Source organism: Paralichthys olivaceus, chromosome 6, assembly GCF_024713975.1.
Source record: "Paralichthys olivaceus isolate ysfri-2021 chromosome 6, ASM2471397v2, whole genome shotgun sequence".
In the NCBI taxonomy this organism is placed as follows: Eukaryota; Metazoa; Chordata; class Actinopteri; order Pleuronectiformes; family Paralichthyidae; genus Paralichthys; species Paralichthys olivaceus.
In genome coordinates, this window is record NC_091098.1 from 10,202,991 (window position 1) to 10,220,445 (window position 17,455).

At 41.5% G+C, this 17,455-nt stretch overlaps 2 protein-coding genes across 2 annotated transcripts; one reads left to right on the plus strand and one right to left on the minus strand.

Moving 5' to 3' along the window:
- Positions 1-115: 115 nt before the first annotated feature.
- On the minus strand, positions 116-5,348 carry LOC138404794 (uncharacterized). The gene is made up of 2 exons (XM_020089173.2): positions 4,736-5,348; positions 116-2,588 (listed from the first exon to the last, which is right to left on the minus strand). The coding sequence occupies exons 1-2, from the start codon at positions 5,253-5,255 to the stop codon at positions 2,299-2,301; spliced, it is 810 nt and encodes a 269-aa protein (XP_019944732.1). The 5' UTR covers positions 5,256-5,348; the 3' UTR covers positions 116-2,298.
- Positions 5,349-6,987: 1,639 nt separating this feature from the next.
- On the plus strand, positions 6,988-16,550 carry dalrd3 (DALR anticodon binding domain containing 3). The gene is made up of 13 exons (XM_069526215.1): positions 6,988-7,429; positions 9,596-9,903; positions 10,185-10,495; positions 11,326-11,384; positions 11,473-11,574; positions 11,668-11,732; positions 12,021-12,079; positions 12,184-12,266; positions 12,568-12,694; positions 12,975-13,033; positions 13,408-13,524; positions 13,619-13,687; positions 14,005-16,550. Exons 1-13 carry the CDS (start codon positions 7,196-7,198, stop codon positions 14,122-14,124), a joined length of 1,713 nt encoding a protein of 570 aa, XP_069382316.1. The 5' UTR covers positions 6,988-7,195; the 3' UTR covers positions 14,125-16,550.
- The last annotated feature ends 905 nt before the right edge of the window (positions 16,551-17,455 follow it).

Sequence of the window (17,455 nt, forward strand, 5' to 3'; positions counted from 1 at the left end):
GTCCGTTTCCATCCCACAATGCACAGGAGCCAGCAGACGGGCTAATCATCATCGTCACCAAGAACATTTGTGAACAAACCTCAGATGTTTTTCTTAAATCAGATTAAAATTCAGATTATTTCAGCTGAAAACTTTATTGTTCCTTAAAAGAAAAAAACAATGATATATTTAAACAGTAAAACACAAGTTATAATATAGGACAGTATAAAAGTATAATATGTATACACATCCCAGCTGACTGAACCACACGGACACACCAAGGCCTGATTAGCTTATACGTAACGACTTGATTCACAAGAGCCAACGTTAAAGGGATAGTTCACTGAAAATTTTTTATTCTCCCATTATCTACTCACCACTATGCCGATGGAGGGGTGGGTGAAGTGTTTGAGTCCACAGAACTTTTTCAAACAAAGTTTCAGAAGTAAACTTTGTTAGAGCAGAATCCAATACAACTGAAGTCGATGGTGACCTAGACTGTCTTCCAAGTGTCCTCAAGCCTCCACATTCAAATTCGACTCAAAACTAGGTCATTTACACCACGGTTTAAGCCTAATTTTCTTTTTTCAGTGAACTATCCCTAAGAGCTCACCACTGTAGGATTTCACTTTTGTTTCTATTAAATCAGTAAAGAAAGTGAAACTAACATTAAAGCACTTTATTGCTGTGTTGCTTTTCTGTAAAAGGGCATATTTGTGTGTAAAGACTGAATTTTGGTTTGACGACTGAATTTTGGTTTGACTACAGGTGTTTTTTCCTAAATGACACGTTTTCTCCCGGATTGCTGAACACAGTAAACGCAACCGGGAATTTCGTGTCAGCCAAGAATGACACTTCAGACATCGAGTCGCAAATAACTTTATATTCTTAGACTGTGAAGTCTACCACAACATTTTTACTCAATGTAACCGCACGGTATATTTAAATAATAAATCTTGTAATTTTCTACCTTTACCAGTTACTGAGTATTTTCTTTGCATCACCATGTGTCTTTGACCTGTGCTACAAATAGACCACTGAGGAGCAACATTTCCCCCACCAGTGTTTGAGTTGTGTCTGGAGCTTACTCTGGCTTCCTCTCCCTCCAGGGGGCACTGCAGCACCGTGACGGCTGAAACACGATATTTACATCAATGTTTGACACAGCAGTGCCTTCTTTAAATGCCAAATTTCTACAGCATTACCTCCTGTGTAGTGCAGCGACTGCCATCTCTACTGAATTCATGCAGCTCTTTCTGCATATGAATGATCCCAAATGAAAGCAAACGCTTACTAAAGCATTTCCTACTACAAAAGGCCACAGTGGCCACAGATTTGTTTTGCTTCAGCCTTTGGTTCACTGTTCACACACCAACATGCTCAGCTGAGGTGGTGGGAGGGGCACAGCACGTCCATCCACACGTCACATTCTACTTTATATGTTGGTTTTTTTGACACGTTTGTCTCCTTTCCTGCAACGGAAAGCTGTGTTCACACTGCAGGTGTTGAAAGTCTCCAAATTTAGATTCATCATCCTCCCACCGCAGCTGACATTTTCTGTTCAACCCAGTTTACTCTACATGAACCAGCAGTTGATATACGCTAAAGAATAAATGTTGTGAATGGACGATTAATGCAAAGTCTTGTTCAACAGTCTGTAGGCGTCTGTGAGAACACACACACCATCTCTTGCTCACATGATTTAACTTGACCTGTTGCACTGCTATTAATAAAAAACATTGCAAAGCTGTGTGCAAATGATGTTTTCTAAACTAAAACTAATACAAATGATTAAAAATATACATGTTCGTCAAAATCGAAACCAGTTGCCAAAACACTGCAACACAATTATCCATTTAGTATAAAGTCATCAATTCACAACTGACTGATTATATATACGATTTTTGGGGAATAGTGCATAACAATATGCATTTAACAAATGATTTCTGATGGTGCTACAGTGGTGCAGAGTCTCTGTCCCTGTCAAGTTAGTGTTTGGTTATTGTTCCTGTATATTTGTGTGTTTCACACCACGGCCAGTTTACAATGAAATAATAATTTAAGATAATACAGATAAAAACACTAGCAGTGAATCAGTGGTGTGAGCCTGGTCTGGTTTTTAACCTGAATCTGTATCAGCTGCAGGCCATTGGGGCTGAGGTTAAATGCAAAATGATCTTTTTAAATACAGTGAAAATAAAAAAGTAAAGGGGTCTCAGGCACTAGTCAGCTGGTGGAGGGGAGAGTCAGACATGTTCCCTACACCTCAAAAAAAGAAAAACCCTGTCGATCACCATCTCCACTCACACAGGAAGTCAGTCAGCGGCCTGATGAGGCTGAAGATGAAGGGAACCTAGAGAGTATCCTGTCAACGAGTTCCATGTGTCTCTCATGGTTTTCTTGACTGACCCGTTCATGCATGACTGCGAGCTGATTCATTAGATTGTTCTGCATTTCCCTCTCGTGGTCCATTAACCTCTGAAGCCGGGCATCTTCCTGCGCCTGCATGGCGGCGTCCATCTCTCTGAGCTGGGCGACTGTTGCCGACACTAAAGCAGAGACTTGGTCCATGACCGTTGTTTTCCTTTTCTTCGTTGGCACCTTGTATGCTAGAAAGACCAAAGACACAAAGCAACCTGACAGTGACAGGCTTCTTGTATAGTTTTGTCTCTGTGAATCCAAATAAAGTAAACTGTGTGTTTACACCCACTAAACATCAGTCATTTCCTCTTTTCTAATTCAGAGCAGAGCCAACAACAGCAAAATAACACAGTGTTTGTGGTCTTGACAAACAGAAGCTATTTTAAGACATAAACTCCAGAAAATGTCTGGAAAATTGGGTCCAGACATTTTCTGAATTTTGCCTTTCACAACTGAAGAATGCAGCAGGAAATTGTCCGGGTGAGACGGGTTCACAACAAAAGGAAACGTCTGGAACATTCAGACAAGGGGTGGCCCTAAGTAGAGCATGCAGGAGGCAGAACATGATGTTTAAATTCCACTGCAGAAATCATGTGTTTTTGTTTATAGCACATCGACACCGGTGTCAGCCCCCAAAGCTCTTGATTCTTCCTGAAATATTTGTACTCCTTTGTTTTTTCCCCTCACTTCTGCATCCATCATGTGTTAGATGGTTAAAACACACCCACTTGCTCACCGTGACATTCTCTCGCTGAATTCTCACATGGGCTCACCCTGACATTTTCCAGACATTTTACTGGGGGCTGGCAAGAAAAGTTTTGGAAAATGTCAGACGCAACTGACTCTGACATTTGCATTCTCACATACAGCCCCTCTGGAAAATTCCAGGAAAATGTGAGCAAAGTGCATGTTGTCTGAAAGCGTGTAGACACAACACGTGCACAATAATGTAATACAGATTTGTAATGCAGAAGTGCATTTGATTAATTTGCATGGTTGCATTTTCTAATGGCAACAAGAGGGTGTGTGTTGCAGAAATGTAATTTAAACATATAAACATTAGGATTTGACAGCGTGTTTACCCACCACTGATCTGATGGTCAGTTTGAGGGTCTTTACATAACAGCCATGATGGAGAAGTGGGTTAAATAGTCGGCTGTGACCGACAGTGCACTGATTAAAGCTGAGCATAAACAGACCCCGATATTCGCCATAGGAGAACAAGAATGGCATTAAAGTGCAAAGTTTGATCAGGTTGAGGGATGTTTTAAAGTAAAACCTTCTGGACCAAATTATAACTGGCTCACATATTTAAGACCCAACTCTCCACAGTAAATTGCTGCCATAAAATATTATTTAACTTTATAACTGTTCAGAGAAGCTCAGACATTTTCCAGACGGGCTGCATGTGAGAACGCAAATGTCCGAGTCAGTTGCTCCAGACATGTGCCAGAACATTTCCTGTCAGCCCCCCCCCCCCCCTCAGTAAAAGGAAAAACGAGTGAGTGGGTGCGTTGATGATGGAATGTTCCAGACATTTCCTGTTGTTGTGAACATGTCTGACCCGGACAATCTCCTGCTGCGTTCTTCATATGTGAAATGCTAAGTCCGGAAAATGTCCACACCCATTTTTGCAGCAAAACAGCGTAATGCCTCATCGAAGTCAGGAGAAAAATTCAAAACTTTTCTATTCTTTAAAAAAAAATTCTGTTCTTTATGCAGAACAGAGTCTTTAATAGTAGGGGAAGCAAAGTTTCATGTCTTCAACAAAGTATAACAAATGCTTCCTTTTTCTGGGGTCTATTTGTGAGAAGAGTCAGTCGCTTCCCTCTGGAAGTTCTCTATTGTTTTGATGTGTCTGTTCTTGCACAGTTTCCCACACAGGGGGCTTGTAGGAAATGCTGCTGCAGTAAACAACGCATCTTGGAGGTCGACGCAGACACAGAGCTCAGCAACCAAGCAATTATTCAACTGAGAAGGTCTCAGGAGCTGTTCAGGCCCTCTGCTCAACTTTCAGTCTGCTTTCAAATTGGGAAAAGTTTTATAATCTGATGGTTGACAGATCTTTTGAAGAATGATCTATCATCTCCCACCGTTTCATTCTCTAAAGAGCATTGTAGAATGTTCGATCTGGTGAAGCTCAAAGTTAGAAATACTTGACTCTTAATCTTTGAGACGTACAAATGTCCATCTACAAGTTGTATCATTTCAAATGGATTTATTATGAATGTATCTAACAGAGTTCATACTATGGAAATGGACTTGATGTTGGACAAATGCCCTCGGTGCTCAGGACCCTGCAGGTCTTCACGCTGTCTATGACACATATACTCACTGGTGTTGATGGTGTGCAGCTGCTCTGGTGGACTGTACTGGTCATCGTCGTCCTCCGGCTCCACGGGACCCAGATGCTTATCGACCTCGTCCCAGAGGCCGACCACGACCTCATGATGCTCGTCGCTGAGGGCAGATGGCGGTGGCGGAGGAGTCGGAGGCGGAGGAGTCGGCGGCGGCGGCGGTGAGGGCGCCAGCGGGGGTGTGGGACTCCTCTGACGCTTCACCGCCACGGGGGGGCAACCGAAGACCCGGTGGCACTGGTCGTAAAACGGCCAGTCGACGCGGTCGCTCCCGCAGCGGATCTTCTGCTGGTGGTACTTGAGGTACTGCTTCCTCAGCGCCTTCAGCTTGCTGATCACCTGCATGTGGGACCTGAACACCCCCCTCTCCGCCAGCTGCTTGGTGATCCGGCTGTAAACTACCGAGTCCTTCACGGTGCCTGTGATCTGGTTGCGGATCGCCTCCGTGCCCCGGATGTTCAGAAGTTCTTTGATTTCGTTCTCCTGCCAGTTGTGCATCTTCTCTCGTGAGGAAAACGCTGCAGCTCGAGCGTCTCAACTTACTACAAAGACCTCCCTTGTATATTTGCGCCCTTTACGTCACATTTCTGAGCCGGAAGAAGGCGAGCTCAAAGATGGTCTATTGTGGATGACTCACTCCGTGGTTAAAAAGATGGCTGTGGCTTATTGGACTGTATCTACGATGCTATTACACTTTGCTCTAAGGATTTAATATTCGGTTTCTGAAATTATAAGAGAGAGTTCCAACTATGTTTTCTTAGCAAGCTCATCATGTTACTGACCAAGTTCCACATCCTCAAATGTTAAGTACTGAAATTAAACCCAGTTTCAGTGTTTATCATCTATGTCCTGTAATAGAAAAGCAGTAAAACCCCTCAACATTTGCACCAAATTTAATATAATGATATGTTTTTAATACATACATTACATTTTCTTTCATAATTAGATCTGTTGATTTGATCAGTTTGTATGCATTTGTGGATCTCTTTACAACAACAATAATAATTCTTGCTTGATTATCAATTACATTAAGCAACCATAGGGGAGTTCATTCATTGTAATATTGTACTATCATTATTATTACTTTTCTATAATAGGTCAAGATCACACTTTATTTACAGCAGGACAAAACACAACCCCATCCTCACTGAAACATCAGTATGTGCACTGGAGGACTCAGTTTTCCACATCGAGGCTCCCAAAACAAGTTGTTATGTCACTGAACTTGTTGTACGTGCACGTTTTACACTGATAGAGGGTGAATACAGGAACTCCTTCTGTAAAGTGAAGCTTCAACATGCATGTGAAGTCACAATAAGCAGCACACACTTTGGAGTATCTTTCAAAAGATAATGCAATATAACCAACTAGAATTTCTTAAAGCCTAGGAGACGTTAAGAGTGCATATTCAGGTACAGTTTACCATAATACAAACTGTAGTGTATAAACAACTTCACATTTTGGAAGCTGGAGCTGATTATTGGGGATTTTTTTCTTGAAAAACATCTTGAATTATTAAAAAATAATCAAAATTGTTAAAGATTATTTGCTTTTGTTTGATTATTCAAATAATGTACCATGTTTTAAGTTCTTTAAAATGCCTGATAACAATTATCAGCCATTATTAAAACTTGAGTATTTGTTATAGTGATAGTGGCAGTAGGTGAAATTACATATGGCATTACTTCTGATTTAAATATTTATGTGTATACACTTCTGGTGAAAGGATTCTGGGCAGACAAACATAACATGTTGCTGTGTGTTTGCTGAACTTCTCATTCCAAACTAAACTGCTCTTGTGGTTGCAGAGATTTGCTCCCGTTCAGCCATGAGAGTGTGAGTGAGGTCAGGCCCAGATGTTTGTTAATTCTCCACTTCATCCAACAAGTGTTTGAGATCAGAGATCTGTGCAAATCAATCAGACCAAGAGGAAACATTGTTTGTGTTTCACTTTGTGCACACATGTAGCGACATGTTGAAACAGGAAGGAGCCTCTCTCTAAAAGCATGTGGCTGTTTATAACATCACTGTATGATTTAAGATTCTCCTTGATAGGAGCTAAGAGGCCTCACCCACACCAAGCACAGGCAGTATGTGTCCGCATACTTTAGGCCATGTAGTGCAGTTAAGGTTGCAGTTATTGTATCATGCATTGGAGGGCGCTATTAGATGCCATTAGAGCCCGCCCACTGGTCCAACACAGAAAATCTCCTCGGCAGAAACACGGACTGCACTTCACTAGTTCCGCAAAGGAAAAACAGCCAATGCAGTCCTCCCTCACAGTCAATATCGATCAGGGATCGAGCGTGTGACTGGGATGTAACTCAGCCTCCATCAGCAACAACCGGAGTGACCGCATTTCAATGGCCGACCACAGCGCGATGTGGATGTGTTGATATCCCGGTAGCTAGCTCGCGTGTTAGTGTCGGAGGCTGGTGATGGAGAACATCGAGGAGCCTTCGCCCCTCCGGATCACCCCTACCGTCCGGGCGCTGAGCTCCGCACTGCGGGGGAAGCGAGAAAATGTCCCCGAGTGCAGCCGGAGAAACGGCCACAGGATCTTCCCGGAGCCGGAGAAGCTGTGGTTCAAGGAGAGCAGCGTGAAGAACCTGCGGAACAGAGACTTTCTGTCGCCCACCACGATGCTCAACACGCTGTATGCGGACGGACAGGTCGGTTAGACTGGTACCTGCGGGGCTGGCGGCATTTTAACGTCGCTCATTTAAATGTGTGTTTTGAGGCTAAACACAGAGAAGCAGAAATATGATCTAAACACAACAGTCACTGTATCAACCTCACGGTCACAACACTACTTCCACGAAGAAGTACCCCTTTTACTCTTCCGCTAGGCGCTATAGTTCCTCAAGGAATCATGCTAGCTAGTCTTCACCGCAGTAATATTAATTGTAATTATATTATTATTATCATTTAATAGTGGGATTGTCCCAGATAACACATGTCAATAATAATCGTTCTCCACATTTATGCTGATAAAGCATTCTGCGGTGAATTGGACCTGAAATGTGAGGTTTAATATTTAAATGTCAGGTTGTGTCCAACCATCTGCCTGAACAAAAAACAAGAGAGAGAAAAGAGCAGACCGGACACAGCTATGTAAAAACACTTAGAATAAAAACATTGGGATAGAAAAACACCAGAGGTTTGGCTGATGATGATGATGATGATGATGATGATGGCTGTCCCATCATGATCGACCAGTCGAGGGCAGCCAGCGGCGGCATTATTAACCCATGAGTGGCATATGGGTCACACACACACGCACACATGCACAGCTGCAAGTCAAGAAACACAGAGGCACAGACACACATAAATGCCTTTTTAAATGCATGTTTGAATCAGTCAATCATGACTTTATAAAGATGCCTGAATGTAAATTATTAAAACAAGTGCATCTGTCAACCCCTTCATGCATCCCTGTGCAGGGTGATGTTTCTATATATATATATATATATATATATATATGTAAGGCAGTTCACTGCAACATGAGCATGTATTATTCCATTCAGATTCATTTTGCAAACCGCCAAATCACTACATTCAATGTGTCACAGCACTTGACCCATTAAGGTCAAGATCCCCAACAGGTCACACAATGAGCAAACAGTTGACTGGGGAGGATAAAAAAGTTTTTAATGGGAAGAAACTTACATATCTGTGAGAGAAGAGAAATAGGGAAGAGAGGAGATGTGAGTGGAAAAGAGAGGAGAGAAGAGAGAGACACCAGGGATTGTTGTGTACGATCCTATTCTGTCAGACTTGTTCTTATAGGGAAATAACATGACTGATAAATATAATGATGTGAATAATAATAACATCACCCGTAGCAGGAATTACTATAACGTTATTACGATCATTGTTTATGAACTGTATATGCACTGATATGAATCATTGAAGCAGAAGCTAATAAATTGTATTTCTAGTTATTCATATCTTAAAAATTCAAACTCAAAACAATCCCATTTACTGTGTTTCTAATTTGAAAGCATTGAGTGTCACACTACTAGAAAAAAAAGTTAAAATGAGATAATCTTACAATCAGTCGATATCAAGTTCTTGCCAGTTCATGTAGTCAAACCACAATGTCAAAACAATAAAGAAATAACAAACCAGACTAACAGGGCAGCATGGGTAAGCAGGTTAACAGGGTTAGCACTGTGTCACATCATCAAGGTCCTTTGTTCGAATCCTTCTGTATGGAATTTGTATGATTTGTGTTTGCGTGTGATTTCTGTGGGTACGTTGGTCTCCACCCACACTCCAAAGACACACAAATTGGATGTCTGCTGGGATTGGCTCCAGCTTCCCCTGACTCTCAAAAGGATAAGTGGTATGGATAATGGATGGATGGATGAAACTAACATGTATAATCCAGACTGCTACCACAGTAACTTTCCACACCCAACCTCCCTGAACTAGATTCTCAACCTCAAAAACACATGACATCACTCACCCACCCAATTGCTACTTTAACATATTGCCATACAGACATAGATACAGGTCAATAAGGTGAAATATGCAGCCATAGCAGCACTTAATGACATTTCCTGTCACTAATGCAGCTTTTTTCTGTCTGTCAGTGTTTCATGTTAATGAGATGAGATGTCCTTAGTTTTTGTTAGTTAACATTGTGTACTGTTTGCGAGGGCTAGCCCAGTTTGTTTGGACGTGGTTTCTGGGGCTGAATGTGCAGTGCTGTTAAACTAAATCTTTCTCATGCTTGGCTTATATGCAGATGTCATTACCTGAAATTCTGCCTTTTCTCCCCTCGTGTCTGTCTCATCCATGCAACAGTCTGATCAGTCTCTGTATCCACCTAGGTCCCTCCGTCAGTGATGTCCAGGGTCCTGTCCCTTCGTGGCAGTGGGGTTCTCCCTGTGGCTGGGGGGGAGGTGATTGGTGAAGGGCTGAGGGTGAGGGTGGACCGGCCCGCAGCCTTCAGGGCCGTTCTGGCAGGTGGAGCCACAGAGTACCTGAAGCCCTCCAGTCAGAGGCAGAGCTGTGTAGTGCTTAACTGCCCCGCGCTGCACCCTAAACCCAACACACCCACTCCTGATACACTGACTCTAGGTCAGCTGAGGACTGTTCTGCTGGCTGACCACATGGGGGCGCTGCTGAGAGGACAAGGGTGAGTGTGAGAGTTAATTTCAACATGTCTCTCTTAAATCCATTACATCAGCTTCCCCTGATTTACTCTACATCAAAAAAAATCCTTTGTTTTTTATATTTAACCACTAATTAACAATGAATTGGTAACAACAAATAACAACTGACAACTTAAATGAGCATATTCAATATTTTCTGACCTTTAAAAAATAAACCATCAATTGAAAAAAGTTAAAGATAGGTGACCTGCTTATGAAAACAACTGTTGCTGTAAGTGTGACATGCCGATGTCACCTCTCTCAGATTTGCAGTGTCCTATTGCCCCACGCTTCCCCAAGACAGCGACATCAGCACCTTTCTGCAAGCTCTAGGAATCGATTGGCCGACAGCCCCCGCCAGCTGGACCAATGAGGAGCGGGAGGAGAAGATCCAGGAGGCACTGGAGAACTGCCCGTATAAAGAGAGGGAAACGGAGAGAGGCAGGAGGACCAGTGGTGGCGGAGGAAGGAAGGCAGAGGAGGGGGAGAACGAGGGAGCGCTCAGGGTCAACCTGACAAGAGTGTTCCAGGAGGAGGGGCTGCTGGGATACGACCCTAGCCTTGGTACCTGCACAGGTAAGTTAGATAAGATTTTTGCTGCAGTTTATGGTTATATTGTAATGGCGTGTTTGTGCCGTGCTGCTTTTCTATTTCATTCAGCATTTTTTGAACGGATAAAAGTTTGTCTGATAACAACTTTGTTCGTGTTTACATTTGGCAATAATGTTGGTCTTGGGTGATCTGAAGTGGACAGCTGACCCACATCACAGTTAACTCCTGTGTCTATCATAATAGTGAATCAAATTCTTATCTTATTTGTATAGCCCAGATTTACAAATCACAATTTGTCTCATATGGTCTTAACAACATCTTCTGTCCTTAACCGTAACAAGAGTAAGAAAAACTACCAAAAAACTATAAGGGGGGGGGGGGGGGAGTGCAGACAGAAGTGCAATAGATGCCGCTTGTAATTCAACACATCAACAAAATAATAGTATTTACAACATTGATTAGAAGAAACAGATTGTAAGATAATGAAGAAGTGTGTCAATGTTTAAAGTATTTATACTTAAGACAATGTTCCTTCTCATCCATGTTTTTCTTCAGACAAAACAAGAAACACTGCATATTAATTAGTGATTGTGAGCAGTGGAGTCAGGCAGTTTGGAGATGGCCAGGCTCACTGTTTCACCCAGATTTCCATACTTTATTTAAAGCCAAACTAATGTCCTGGCTCCAGCACCATCACATTACTCCTCATTCCTAAAAAAACTATTCCTTTCATACTTTGGCAGTGTTTCATGTGTTTACACATGCCTATGTAAGAGAAAAGTCTCAAGGGTAACAGATAGTTATATCAGCTATACATTTACTGATAAGAGTTCGTTGGTTTATATCTGTTTCAGTACAAAGAGACAGTGTTTCACATCTGGCACAACTGGACCTAGCCACAGCCGACTGCACAGTAAGAGAGACACACGCAATTTCCTAATTTCTCATCAACAATAACAGTCAAAGCATTGATTTGTAAATCCTTTCTGTATCCTTCATAGGTAGCCATGGCAACAGCGTTACATGTGACTTCCTGTCAGGATGAGTTCCGCCAGCAGCAGATAGCAATGTTGTGGAGAGCCAGTGGAGCGACACACACGCAGGTGACCACACACATGCTGTACACACACAAACTCACACGGCCATGTAGTGCATAGTGTTCCTATTTTCAGCGTCTCTGCTCTATGTGTCTGCAGAGACATCTGGTGTGTGGGCCTGTGAAGACTCCTGGTTCTCACCTCACTGCTGCACAGTACCTGCAGTAAGACACATCACTTCCTTTTATCTATATCTCTTCGCATTTCTTTCCTGGTCTCCTTTTCCCTCTCTATCACTTCTGTTTTTCCACAATACAGATGTTTATTATCATAAAAGTCATTATTACCAGGATCCCCTCAGCACTGATGAGATTGAAGTTAATGAAAAGTACATTAAAATAACTCTAGTGGGCGTTGATGGGGCTTTTCTTCATCTCTGTGTTATTGCAGTGTATTTTTAGCCCAGCTGTCTGAGTAAACAAGGCCTCTATTGTCTTCCTCCTCTGCTGCAGGCTGAGAAGAGGACAGATGAAGGAAGCCTCAGAGATGAAGTATGGAGATCAAGTAGAAGGTTTGTGTGTGTGCACATATAACAGAGTTTGTGGTCTCCTTACTTATCAAACTGACCTGAGATGATGAAGGGAACAAACTAAATACCTTCTCATCCTCCTCTAGGTCAGACGTGGGATGACATCATCAGGGTCATGACCTCTGCCACAGTCAGATTTGAGCTGCTGTCTACAGTCCACACTAGTCCTGTGAGTTCTCACCAGTAGACCAAATGATGGAAAACATGGTAAAGAATAGAGTTGAGATGTGGTTAGGTTAGGGTTTGGCGTGAATTGGTCACTGTTCATTTAGAGACAATATCTTGGTTGAAGGTTGTACATGAGTCAAAGCAAAGTCCTAATAAGAATAGCTGCACAAACCTGTGTGTGTGCTTTTAACATTGACTGGGTTTGACTCGGGAAGTTTGTCTCTGTTCAAAGTGAAATCCATGACAGTTTACTCAATGATGTAATTGGTTGAGTCAGAATGAGTGACAGCTGTCGGTTGCAGGTGACACTGGACGTCCAGAGGGAAGGGGGCGTGTCCACCAAAGGGCCGAGAGGAGGCGTGTTTGTGATGTACAACTGTGCCAGACTTCACACTCTGTTCGACAGCTATGAGAGAGGAGTGGAGAAGGGTGAGAGCTCATTTATCCTTTCAGACAGTTTCTCCGGCTCGTTAAGCAGTTTTCATGCTCTGATTTGGAAGGAGCTGTGTCGAGGTGCTGAAACGGAGTCACGTCAGAGAGAAACTGAAAAATCGAAACCATCATTTCTCATTTTCTCACAGTACTTAAGCTACTTCACAATCTTTGTATGTTGGTAATCATTGCTTTAAAGAGTCCAAGCTTATTATTTTTAGTTATTACTTATAACAAGTGAATATGATTTATATGTGTGTTCACTGTTTGCCTACAGGTCTGTACCCAGAAATCCCTGATTGCTCCCAGCTAGACTTCTCTGCTCTGAAAGAGGAGGTACCACTTTATTGTGTATATTGTGATTATATGTTTCCCCGTCCCACTGATTTCCTTTTGTTTTCATTTTTCATAATTCATTGGTGGCCAATAATATCAGCAAATATAAATCTTTAACAGACATAACTGTCTAAAAAAAATATTTTCCGAATTGAAGTTCTATATATTTGTTTGTATTTATGATAAAATGTATGCTAAAAACTGTAATACAGATTTCATAAAGACAATTTAGAAATCATTGCCAATTTTCTTCAATATAAACATTGGCTGATATATCTGTATCAGAAATGTTTTGGTATCGGCCCTGTCTCCACTCACAGCAGCATTTCAGTGGGGTTCCTGAACCCTGACATCTTGTCTCTGTGCTGTGACAGGGCGAGTGGCTGCTCCTCTTCAATTACCTCATCCCATTCTCCGAGCTGCTGGACCAATCGGGACAAGCGCTAGATGGGGAAGGAGGAGGAGCCAGAGTCAATATAAAGACTGAACAGGTAGATGAACAGATAAGTGAAGTAAATAGTGTCCAAAGTCTGCTGTTGAGAATTGAATGTTAATGTAACTCTTAAATGTGTTTGTGTTCTTCAGATCTGTAAATTTCTCGTGTCTCTCAGTAAAGACTTCAGCTCGTACTACAACAGAGTCCACGTGCTGGGGGTAAGGATCTTTTTATATCTGTGTGCCTCTTTTACAAAACATATTATTTGATTTATTCACTGAAGTGGATTCTTGCCTGGAAACATATTTGTTTAGATGCGTGTGTTCCCTTCCTGTTGTGCATCATACAGAGATAAGTGTATTAAGAGCCTGCTGCACTGTCTGGTGACTTTGTGTGTTAGGTAAACAATATTTCTCTAAATCTCTCTTCGGATCTCTCCCTTCACTTTCTCTGTCTTCCTTTTTTTTACCTCCCACCCTTGCCTCCTACCATATTGTCTTTCTTTCTCTTTTTGTCTTTCTTTCTTTCCTTTCAGGAGCCGTTGCCTCATCTCTTTAACCAGATGTTTTGTCGCCTGTATCTGTTGAGAGCCTTGAGAGAGCTCTACCACAGCGCTCTGGACACCCTCAACCTTCCCCCCATCAGACAACTATAGCCTTGATAGAATTCACTCTGGCCATCAGTGTTAGCCCTACCTCCAAACCCACCACACACACACACACACACACACACACACACACACACACCCACACACACACACACACACACACACACACATGCTTGTAGCTTCATCATATAAACACTTTGCTTGGATATTAAATGTGTCCATGTGGCACATTGTTAGCTTCCCCTGTTTTGGCGTTGTTACAGCCAGTGACTGTTTCACCTGCTCACTATGTAGCTTCTACAGCTCAATGTGAATGATTTCCTGTAGCTGAACATACTGTAATACAACATTACTCATCAATCCTGTAATGTGACAATGGTAATGGTAAGTTCAGCTTGATGTGGGTCGACTGGTTTTGTTGGAAAATGTGCAAAGATTTTATATTGTTAAAGAATTGATAGTTTATATTTTTGGAAATCCTCCTATTTGCTTTCTTATCAAGCGTTAGATGAGAAGGTCTATATAATTCTTATATAGTTTTCAGAGGAACACAATCTCTCCACTAGCTCCTCTAAAACTCACATATTTGCACAATAGAGCTTGGTTATATAATATAAACAAAAACCAAAGTGTGAAAACGATAATCTGATATTTTATGGGGCATTACGTGTTAGACTATTTCCTATCTTGGGCCAGCTAACATGCCACCAGAGGAGACCCCAAGAAGTTACTGATCCCTGGCAGGAAATAGTCTGACACAAACTGCCTTTAGCAGTCTTCATGCTAAGCTAAGCTAACCAGCTGAATGAGTAGTATTGAGCTTCTCCTCCAACTCTCGTGAGAATGTGAACAAGCTTTATTTCCCAAAATGTCAAACTATTCCTTCAAGTTTGGATTAACTGCTCCATTGAGGTGAAAGGGATATTTGTCCATCACACAGACCAGGCAGCAGAATTTTAACAACCTAATGTGGCAAATGTAGAGCGACTCAGTTAATGAAGATGGGACATTTGTTCGGTTGAAGCTTGCAATTATAAATTCTACTCTTGTCATGTAACCATGTCGTGCATTTTTATGCCTTTTAACCCAACAACCTAAAAAACATTCTATCTTGGTGCCGTAATCCCAACATTACTCTTGTGTCCCACCTGAACTGTAGATAAACTTGTTCATCTTTTTAAATGGCCTTATTATAATCTTGGTACCCCCTGATTTAGGATGCTTTCACACCTACCGTGTATGGTCTGGACCTTCTGAGGTTTCAGTTTTGTCCGAAACAAAATAATAAAGTCGGGCCAAAAGAGGTGGTCTCGGTCCAGATAAAAATAATAAGTTCTGTTCATTTGGAGAGTGAAAAAACATATTTTTGGACTGTGCACACTTTCAGACCAATTGCAAGAAGGAATGAAGGATTGCTGCAGTCTTTGCGTCTGACATAATGTTTAAATGATGAGGACGTTCATTTGGCACATTGGAAATTGGCTGGAAATACCGTAATGATCGTACTGAGGTAGTGAATTTAACAAAATGAACCCTTTCATTAATTTAACTACGAAAAGACAACTGCCCACCAGATGACGACAGGATGTGTTTATGTCACACAAAAATTTCAGACCCCTCCCTAAATTACAATGTGATAACAAATCTAACTGGATCAAATGTAAACAAGATAACAAAGAATGAACCTTGGTTCAGACTTTCAGGTGTGAAAACGTCCATAATGTCTGTGTCTCTCTTCTTTGAAACAATGCCTGAAAACAGTCCTGAAAGTCTTACTCTATATGACGCTTTGTGGTAGAGGGTCCAGTTTCATGTACGTTTGCCACCTTGCATTAATCAATGCCATATAAATATTTATTGTCAGTTTAATGTGTACAGAATATATATATTCTGCATACTAAGTCTTAACTGCTGTGTTGATATGATTATCCAGAACCCTCAGATTAGTTGTAGTTATTGTGCTTGACAAATCACAAATGTTCAGTATCAAACATGTACCAGATAAACAGGTGCAACAACAGCAGCTTCGCAGCATCTAGGACTTTGTGCCAAAATGTTAGCAAATGCATGAAGTGGCATGAAAATAATATATATGAAGAGTTTTATGAGATAAGATGTAATTTATAAACTGTGGGAGGGGAAAAACAATGAGCCTAAGTGGAATCTTCGGTATCTCTGACATGGGGAAATGTGTTTGTTGCAATTTCAGTTCTGGTAAAACGTGCCATAACTTGTTTTTTTTAAATTGTCTGTCGTTGAAACAAAACTGTTGTATCGTACACAAAGATCAAATATCTTACAAATTCTCTTCTCACTGCATGAAATGTTGTCTGTTCCTGAATTGTCAGATTTCTTTTCTTAATGGGACGAATTTTTTTTACTGAAGAAAAGGGAAGGAGAGGTTTGCAATAAGCTGATTTGTTTACAGTAACTGTTGTTAACTGCCATAGTAATTATACAGCCGTAAAGCAGCAGAGATGATGGACTTTTTTTTGTACCTTATGCTGGATAATGTATAGATGCCATTTGTTCACTTACATATACACAACGGTGGGACTCTCGTGTTGCCATGTTTTCACCCATGAGACCTCAGCATCTCTGACCTTCCACCATTTCTCTTTCTTCTCTCCTTCCCCTTTCCTGTTCCTTCTCCAATTACTCTCATCTTCATATACAGAGCTTAACTTTGCTGTTCCTAATTCAGGGCCGCATGTTTTGGGTGTTCAAGTACTTGTGATTCATTTTTTAAAAGCTAATTTCTGGAAATGCTGATAAGAAGCATTGTTTCTGTGTAAATCAAACAGCTACAACACAATTAAAAAATAATGCTTCTAAATTATTGTTAATCCACCCAGCTTTGAATTGGACCTTATCAATATTAAAAGAAAAATTGTATTTCATCAGTCCTGCAACAATAAGAAGCATTGCCACAGCTTCTAAGGATATTCCTTTGTATGCTGTAAAATCTCCCTCTCTGACCCTTGAGTATATCCACTCATCTGAAAGTATTCCTGCCAAACGTCCTCCAACACACATCTGTCCACCTACAGTTTCTGTGTCCTTCCCATCTGCAGAATGAAAATAACTAACACTGGCTCCCTCGCTGTGTTCTCCTCTGCGTCAGACTGATAGAAATACAGAAACTGCTCCATTGTTGCAAACTGCCCCTAGGCTACAGAAATACAATACCCCACGTACTGCATGGATATAAAGAATATGTTGTTAACAGTGATCCATCACTATAGATCAGACCCTGGTAACGTGACATGACATTAGTCTTTACTCTTTTTCTCTTCTGCTTCCTATCCCCTCGCTTGGGTGCCTAACTTGGTGTTTTCTTCCCTTCTCTCCTTTGATTATCTGTTCCCTCATTTGGAGC